This window comes from Macrosteles quadrilineatus, unplaced genomic scaffold (assembly GCF_028750875.1).
Source record: "Macrosteles quadrilineatus isolate MER2022 unplaced genomic scaffold, UCM_ALF_1.0 Scaffold_32__1_contigs__length_1466915, whole genome shotgun sequence".
In the NCBI taxonomy this organism is placed as follows: domain Eukaryota; kingdom Metazoa; phylum Arthropoda; class Insecta; order Hemiptera; family Cicadellidae; genus Macrosteles; species Macrosteles quadrilineatus.
This window is the reverse complement of record NW_026542625.1, coordinates 659,812-669,213: the sequence shown is the minus strand read 5'-3', so window position 1 is coordinate 669,213 and position 9,402 is coordinate 659,812. Positions and strand designations below refer to the sequence as shown.

The window sequence follows — 9,402 nt, the reverse complement described above, 5'->3', positions numbered from 1 at the left end:
TTTTCTTATCTGTGATTAAACCAATTGATTATGATTATACTGTATACTGTAAAAATAACCCTTTCGAAGCCCCAATTCAAATCTTTTGAGTCGTGACAACCAGGCTCCAGCGCTCCAGCGTTCAGACGTTGCCAGTGAGGAACAGCGGACGGGCGGACCGACAGAGGAACGTCTGGGAACGGAGCAGTGATTTAGCTTTTAGACTGAACACCTTGAGGCCAACCGGTTTTGTGGCGTTTATATGCAAACCACGCTGGAAGGAGTAGTGTCGCGGGGAGCGGGGAGGGAACGCTAGACTGGCCTGGAGTGAGGGGGGGGGGTTTAGAGCGAGAGAGAAGAAGAATGAAGATCAGTTTTGTTCCAGTTGTCGCTGGGGTGAGATGTGTTGTGTAAAGTGTTTCGTACTCGCGTAATGTGATATAAAAATGGATATTCTCTTGTCATGTAAGTGTTTCACTTGTTTTCAACTATTGTAAGGGTGATAATGGTTCAGTTTGTCGTTGTACAAAACTTTTGTTTGAGTTTGTCAAGGTTTGGCTTTCATTTGACAGGAGGAAAGTTTCTTCTAGCGATGTTGAACTTCTTGGAAATGGTTAAACCAGTTTTGCCTATTTGAAAGTTAATCATTCTTTAGTATGACGTCAAGTAACAATTTAACGGTTTCAAGGATTATGATGAAAGAGTGCACACAGTTATAGGTAAATACCTGTTTGAAACATAAATAGGTTAAGTTACGCGCAATATCAAATGATTTTGAGCGCTCCGCATAAAGCAAAATTAAGCAACAATATTAATTAGATTAAACAACATTAAATATTTGAAAAATTGTTTGTATTATGTCTTTATTGTTATTGCTTTAGTAAAACATCAAGTTTAATGCGAAGGGAGAAAACATTCTATGACAAGGACAAGTTAAGAGCTCTGTAATAGTAGGCCTAATAATAAAGGTTATTAGATATGCTAGAATTATTGACTGAAAACCTGTTGTTTTCATCACCTACCAAAATTGCATACACTAGGGTAAACGTAGTTCATACCGTACGTCAACAAATTCCCTGGCAGTGGTAGTTGTAGTTTCATTCTACAGTATATGCTGCTCTAAAATATTGTCTATTTAGTGATTGATATAGGTACTGTTACTTTCTAATTGCAATGGGTTGCTATTCAAAATAAATATATATCTTATCCTTGTGGCTTTGCTGACGAAATACTAAAGTTTTTATTATAGCTGTCCTATATTTTCGTCAATGATAAGTTCCTAAACCTCAAGTTATCAGCATGTGGTTCTGATACGGTCTACTTGTCAGGCATGAAATTATATGGAATGATAAACTGATTTGCGGTTTTATGGTTGACTTTTAGATGCTGGAATTGTAAATGTATTCTGCAACAGCACACTTTTGCCGATCGCTCCTTTGAACCAGCTTTTTCTGCTAGTGTGACTACAATCTTTCATACTGTACTAGGTATACACTTCCCTGTAGGAGACATCTATTTTATATGATGTTTAATTTAGTATCCCAGAATGAGAGTGTCTAAGGCAAAAATTCGTGGCGTGTCGTCCATAGATTTGACTACAAACACAAACAATTCCTGTGATCAAAGGATAACTATCCTTCCACATCCTTCTCGTTCGTACCACCCACCTTTGGGTAGATTTTAGCTTGAGGGTGTAGACAATTATAACATTGATTTGTGCTGTGTTTGTTAGTTCTGTGTAAGCTAAGCTTTGTAAGCCTACATTAAGCGAGGTAATCACTATCTCTGGTTGTAAACAGACGTACCTGATAACAATGATAAGAGTGGTGATGATTGCGGATTTGGTGTGAAGAGTTCAGCTTGAGTCTGGGAAATAAACTCCTGGTTCTTTTACTGCGTATGACAGACTGAAGGAATCAAGGAATTACTTCCAATATTTAGATATTCATCAAAATTACTAAGTGCTGGTAGGTCGTCATATTTAAATTTTATTGCCAGGATTTAATACTTTGAGTTTTGTCAAAACGATTTTGTGTGCTGCTGCTCCTGGGCTAGCCCAACAAACTTAATTAAGTTTTTTTTTCAATAATAAGCATGTTTTTTAAGTTTAACATTTTTATGCATCCAAACAAAACATGACATACGGTTGTTGCTTTTATTGTATTTGAATTAACTAGTTCCGATCACATCTTCATTGCTGGCGACGCGGGGGGCTACGTATAGAAATAAGCTGGAATTAACTTTGCATCCATGCTTCAAGCCAATCAAATCACTCTTATTGCCATACGAATCAACATTGGAATCAACTGGTATTTTCTTATTTCATCTTTAGATGTATTTATATACTTAGATACATGCCAAGCTACTCGCGCATATGGATGCAATCCGAATAAGTCACCGTTAAACGTAGTGTCATGTAAACGTTGTACATTATCTGGCAGTGCCTGCAGTAGGCACTTCCACTCGACATTAATTTGGAGAGATTAAAGTACCTACCAACCTTTTAAGGTCAGGATTACCACCTCACCCTTTTAAAAGGGTTTAAACTCCATACTTACACTGGCTTTATAACTAACATTGACATTGAATCTATAAGAATATGTACTATCTGTCACAATCACGTTTTATTGACAAGAAACCAAGTTTTGACTGTACTACAGGATTCTCTTGCACATTTGGCCAGGTTTTCATTTTGCAAAATCGCAGCTGTTGGGCACGCACCAGCTGTTAGTTTTGAAAGCGACTGTTTCCAAATTTACGACTTGTAGTCTTTCAACACGACCCTCCCTGGAAGGTTTCATTTGTTTAGTCTCTAGTCGGGTCACCTATTGCTACCTGTGGGTTCAAATCAGCTGTTCCTAGTCAGATGTTGAGGTCTATCTTGAATCTCCAGATGTTTGTACAGTGCAGCTGTTTGCGCACACTCAAATCTGAATCGTGTGCATGTGTGACCGGTCTTAAATCGAGCGTAATCTAGAATTGTTTTTAATATTGATGCGTCTGGTAATTTAATTGTTATTCTACGAACTTGGATGTTGAAGATCTAGCTGATACAAAAAGGTGGATATGGTTAACGAAGCAATTTTGGTTGAGAAATAAAGTTTCATTCTTGATTTTCTCCTTATTTTGGCTCAAGAAATCACTACCGTACGTAGATCACTCCAGCTTTTTTGAACACTGTATATTAGAAAGTGAACTTAAAACGCTCTTTTAATTCACCAAACGTAGACTGGTTGGTAAAAGTAAAATAAATATTATTCGAACAAACTTCGTTAACATTAATTTTGTACACCGCAATTTACAATCAATTTAGTACAGTATGTATCCTATGTAAAGATTATTATGAGGCAGATTATGAGGCCTGTTTTGATGTGTTTCGTGTCCGTTGCTTGAGTGTGCTGGCTGACTCTGTTTATTCTATTTTAGGATTAGTTTTACAGTGTGTACTTTAAGTTACTCTTCGGTTAAATAGCAGAGAACATACGATACAGTAGTTAACACATTTTATACATTGTCTCATACGTTTACCAGACGGTCGGTTGGGAGAGCGAGCTGGTGTAGTGTTAAGAGCGCGGGAATTCGGTCCGTGAGGTCCCGGGTTCAAATCCCGCCAAATGAAATTATGATTAAGTTGATCCCGATACAGTACCGGTACCCTTCGCAATTATGAATTTTAAAAGCACATCATAAATATATGACCAAGACTATTTACATAATTCAAACTATAGGCTATTTAGCTAAAACTTTATCTAGGACCCTTATCTCCTTTAGTCATAAGGCAATTCTCGAAAATATTAAAATTTTATTGTTAGACCTGTATACCGAAAGTGAAAATACTGTGAAAATACCCCCCAGGGTCTAGCATTAACTAGGTAGATATTCCTGCCGTTTCTCATAAAACGGGTCCAAACCGGAAAAAAACAACAAAACAAATGTCCATTTTGTTCAGCAGGATCAACTCTTAAGAACATAAAAGGCCAGAACAAAACTGTATCGATGTGTTAAAAGCCATGTCAAGTGGCACTACACCACTTGAGCAGTTCATTGAGCAAGTCTTTGTACTGTGAACCAACTGGCTAGTTCAATACTTTCTACAGTATACAGTTGTTACAGTATTTCAATGCAAGTCGGGGAAATGTATCAAGAATAGTTAAGAAACCCTGTATTCGTGTATTTTACTCTCCCCCCTGGCCACATAGTATGTATAGAGAAAGTATTGTTTTCGTAAACATTTTTTAGTTCGAGTTTTTGTTACAAATATAAGTTTTGGGCGGTTTTCAAAGATACGTGTGTGTGTGTAGGTGGGTGTGTACTGAGCTACATAGGTACACCTGCAGGCCGATTTTGATTAGATTTGGAATGTAAATTATAATCCATAGAATTTTAGTAGTTTTTTTTAGAAATTTATTTTGATTTTAATGGTGATTTTCCCATAAAATCACATAAAATAACGGGAAATTGGATTTTTGATAAACGGCTCGAACGATTTTGATTGAGATTTCGTCTGTTATGGTACTTTAAAATTTGAGCAAAAATTGTACAACCCTAATCGCTGTATTAATTTTTGTTCAAATGTTATAATGTATTTGTCCAATCATTTTAGACCCGTTAGTGAAAAAAATGTTTTTTTCTTACTGTTTCCCCACAAACCAAAAGTTGAAACTCTCATGAGCTATGTCCTTTCTTTTGCAACATATTGCATTAATAGCCTCAGTACAAAAATGAAACGGGTATTGAGAGAGGTACGTACTTTTCAAATATTATAGCCCAGCATTTAAAATGTAGAATCCAAGTGTGTTGGGCGAGTCACAGTTGGGATTGTGACGGGAAATCCATTCCACCGCACGCGACCCGTTTTATTTCGATAATCACCTTTGGTTCGCTTGTCATCGCGACCTTCTCTTATTTGTGAGTGAAATTGAAATTTATTGCTCACTGTGGGATTTGGGTTTTAATGGATCTTAATGAGCTTGCAACACGACTTAAAACATGGTTAAAGTATTTTAAAATGTAATAAAATTTTTGTTGATTATTTAATATGTTTGCATTGACCTTGTATTCCCATTTTTATAGACATCCTGAATTTTGAAATTTAATTTGGAATTATACATTATCTTGTGTTTCTTCTACGTAAATGTACGACTCATTGTTGTTCTAGTGACAACGCGTATTTAACTTCTGGTAACTTTGTGATTAATTTAATAACGTTACGTTATGGATAAGTATAATTACTAATCATGGAATTCCGCCATTATCATACATATAGCATTGTTTGCTTTCTTTAAATGTTTATAACTCGATCTCTCTAGTGAAGGTTTGCGTTGTGTCGCATCCAGTTTTAATTAGTTATGTTTAGAATTCGCAATGAATAAACTGCGCTCATTGAATAGTCAATGATCGTCATTGAATATCGGCAATGATACATAATTAGGTCTACCACTAACAACTGTAATTCAATAGAAGTGGGTTTTATGTTAAAGTTCATTTTACGAACATAATATTCAATACAGAATAATCGAAGATTGCAATCATTCGTTATCGAAAATATCCCAGTCCTTATCATTCCATAATCAACAGAATGTAAATACATCTACGTAGTTTGCTATCTGTCATAGCTAATCATGGGTTAATATGTGGGTTTTAATTGTAGTAGATATGTATACTTGACCAGCCATGAACCGTGGAATGGAAATGAAGCGAGCAATTAGGAAAAGAATTGTTGACTTTGTTGTGATGTGTCAGAGGGCTGAGAAACAACTGTGTCTATTTTGGGTCTTTGTACTCTGAAGCCTTTATAGCCTTGTAGAAGAAAACATATTTGTAATCACATTTTTGAACCACCCGCCCCACCCCTGCGCCTGGACTGGTGGACTCGCCAGGCAGTAATGGAGTAATAGTTGAGTTCAAAGTTTTTTTTTTTTTTTTTTTTTTTTTTTTTTTTGAGAATGGACTGATTCATCGCGTCCAAAACCACGAAATGGAGGTCGTCTTCATTTACATGGTCGTCATCAAAAGACCAGGATTTGCCACAATTAGGAAAATGTCGGGGAAACCCACCACAAAGGATATTTAGTAAAACATTTTCGCAAATTTAGATAATCCCTCTTAACTGATTTATGATGACTGCAGATTTTAGTTGTGGACATAGATCCTATTACCAGTAGCATTAAAAATGAGCACGTGTCAAATAAAAACTTATTCTAAAATCGAGATTTTCCTCATAAACAAGGGCGCATAAGTGGGTTTTAGTTGTAGACGTTGACTTGTCAACACAGTATTCAGTACTACTTTTGAGTTTGTAGTTTAGTTGTTTGTCCAGTGTTGTTGTATCCCAGACTGACCAGTGCACGCTCCATGACCACATACAGTGTTGAGTTACCAAACCGGAGGTGGGATACCTTAGCCAGGGACCTTAGTCCTGAGAAATACAATTCACTATAGTCTGTATCATGGAACATGTCCCCCAACGATATACCATATTAGACTAACCAATGGCTATTCCCCAGCCCAGGCTCCAACACACGATCACACACTACACACAGTATAGTCGGAATGCAAACTATGAGTTTCGCACTTATTTTCGTATTGAATAGCAATTGCTTGAAACCTTGCTGAACATTGTTGAAATCTATCATAATTGGCTTTAACCATTAAATAGCTCGTGAAGTTGACGTTCTAAAGTTTTTGTTTTTCTAATAATTACATCCATATTTTCCTAGAGCCATGTTTATACATCGATATCGACGTATGGCGCCGATATGACGTACGTTTCAAGATCGAGTGTAGCATGACAACAGAACATAAACTACCTCAAGCATACGTTTGTACAGTTGCATTGTTGTTTACTAAATCAAAAGTTAAGCTATACAAAAACTGATGTTTGTTTGGAACGATTTTGAATTTAATTGGTCCAATTCTAGGTAATTTTTTGGTTAATGGTCATGGATAAATAAATAGGTAGTTTTGCCTATTTGAAGTCTAAAACAAAACAAAGTCGCTAACTATGAATACGGCTTTAACACATTGTTATACACTTATTTTCTTCTCGTTTTCAGCTTAAAATGCCCAACATTGTGCCGCTGTCTGACTAAAATGATGAATAATTAATAGTTTTTTTTAGCTGAAGGAAGTGGTCAAAATCCAGGAACAAAAATATTCTTTATTTTTTTATTAGTAAACGGATTTACCGTTTTTACAGTAAAATACAATATTTCTGTGTGACGTGACAACTAACTAGTTGAGTACTGTACATTAGTAGGGAAAAACTAGATGGAGAGCAAACTAACAAGAATAATACATAAGAAGACAGATAAATTTCTATATATTTCTATAGATTTCTATGTTTGACTTGTGTTTGAATGCTGGCCTAAGACTATACTGTGTCCCAAGAACTGTTATTCCGTTTTCTTTTTTAACTATCAAATTCGGTCGCTGACTATAGATAGCTTTGCACGTTTGAATGTATAAGCACGTGTAACCAAGTTCGTATACAAATTTGAAGGGGTTTCAGCCGTAAACCGTAGCTTATTAAACTAATTTTTTTCGAAAGACATCTCAATCCGTTTCTCATTTCCTACACGGCAGCACTCAGAATTGAATAAACGTATATATTGTAACATATTTGAACGCGTTCCAGTTCAATTCCTGATCATGTTATATCCGCCATGATGGAAGGAACTGCAACGGTGGACTAGAAGCAAAGACGCTGACACATCAGCTACGTAGTGGAATTTAACTCTTTGTCCTCCTCGCACCTTCTTCTTCCTCTTGGTGGTGGGGGGAGGTCACCGATCAACGAACCATTGTGTCCATTGTGCAATCGAGATTGTGCCGCACATTGTGATCGTGATGTTGGAGAATCGATCAAATTGTGATCGTTTAATAAACCATAAAAAATAACAAAAACAGTTTCGCTGTGAAATTGTGGACGTTTCAATAGACCTTGATTTCCTATATTATGTTTTATATTACGGTGTAAAGTAGGTAACTGTTTCGTAGTCAGGTTTGTGTTGTAAAATTTCAAGGTTGCAAGTTTTACTCCTTCCCCGACTTCATAGGGGGAATACTACTGCGTCCAAGCATACAGGACTGGCTAGTTAGGGTAAATGATATAATAACGTGAAGGGAGAGGAAAATTCCATTTCCAATCAAATAATTAAATAACCTCCTCGGTTGGGATGGAATTATCGTGACTACCTCCTCCTGCGATTTAATTTTTTTTCTAGACTACGGTTGTAGTGAAAATAAAGGTTGTTTAATTGAGGCACGGACAGACCGCGCTGATGACAATCGCTGATTTCTTTCCATTACAACAAGACGTTTCCAGTCAAACTAAAAAGACAACTAATTGTAAAATATAGCGTTTTTTATTTCCTATCATAGACACAAATTATAGACCGACAGCAGTGCTGCGGTTAGCATAAGTTCTGGTGTCCACCGCTTGGAGTGCCGATACGGTGCACGCGCTACTTAACTACACGGCACTCCCAGGGGTGGACGCCAGAGCTTATGCTAACCGCAGCACTGTTGTCGGTATTTTTTAAATTCTATTTGTCTATGACCTCTTTGACCTCTTTATAAATTTAACCGAACTACAACCGTACGTACACAGATGAACATACTCTCAAAACTCCTCCATGCATTTATTTTGATTCAAATTACTAACGTGTGCTTTATTATAAACGTTCTTAACTTTATGTGGGAAAGTTCGCCATCCCAACCGAGCTACCCGTATTTTTTGTAACGGTCGACACAGCATTGTTGCATCAGCTGTTTGGTGCCTATGCTGCCATCAGCCATCAGATACACATGTCCGGTTCCGCTGACACTGCCACTGCCAGGGTCACATTATCAGATCATCAGCGCTGATAATATCTGATAGTGATCACTGGACTATGACACTTGTGTTCTTCTGATAAGATTTATTTCAATTTTCAAATGTGACAAAAGATTACATAACCGACCAACAGAGTTCAGTACCATCATTATGGTTACTGAAGTAGATATACCATTTATATGGTCCAGTTATTCCAACTCCAAATCTTTAAATGAAATGTAATTGAATGACCTTACAGAGTGTTCTACTGTAAAAATTAGATTTTCTATTTATTTTTTGTTACATGATTATAATATAAGATGATGTAGTTAACAAAATCTATGTGAATTTTGGAATTTTCCCAAGTTAAAAGATGAAACACTAGGCGAACGCAATACCTAGAGTTGTAAAGTAAATATTTCGTTAAGCTTTAAATTTAAATAAAGTTGATTTAGAAACGTACAATTTCCCTCTAGGTCGATTAATGTTTCAAGCTCAAATTAGTCATTTCTGTTTGTACGATGACAATCTATTTTTATCGACGCATTAAATCAATGAAAATGTTTGATTTAACGACAAAATGTCCATTGAAAGTTTCACATCGGGTC

At 36.4% G+C, this 9,402-nt stretch overlaps 1 protein-coding gene across 1 annotated transcript in view; it reads left to right on the top strand.

The window, feature by feature from the left end:
• The first annotated feature begins 363 nt into the window (after positions 1-363).
• Positions 364-9,402, top strand: part of LOC129005746 (decorin-like) — a 51,809-nt gene continuing 42,770 nt past the window's right edge. Inside the window, exon 1 of the mRNA XM_054434737.1 lies at positions 364-444. Coding sequence (XP_054290712.1) covers positions 426-444 — 19 coding nt within the window. The 5' untranslated portion in view covers positions 364-425. The remainder of the gene's footprint in view (positions 445-9,402) is intronic.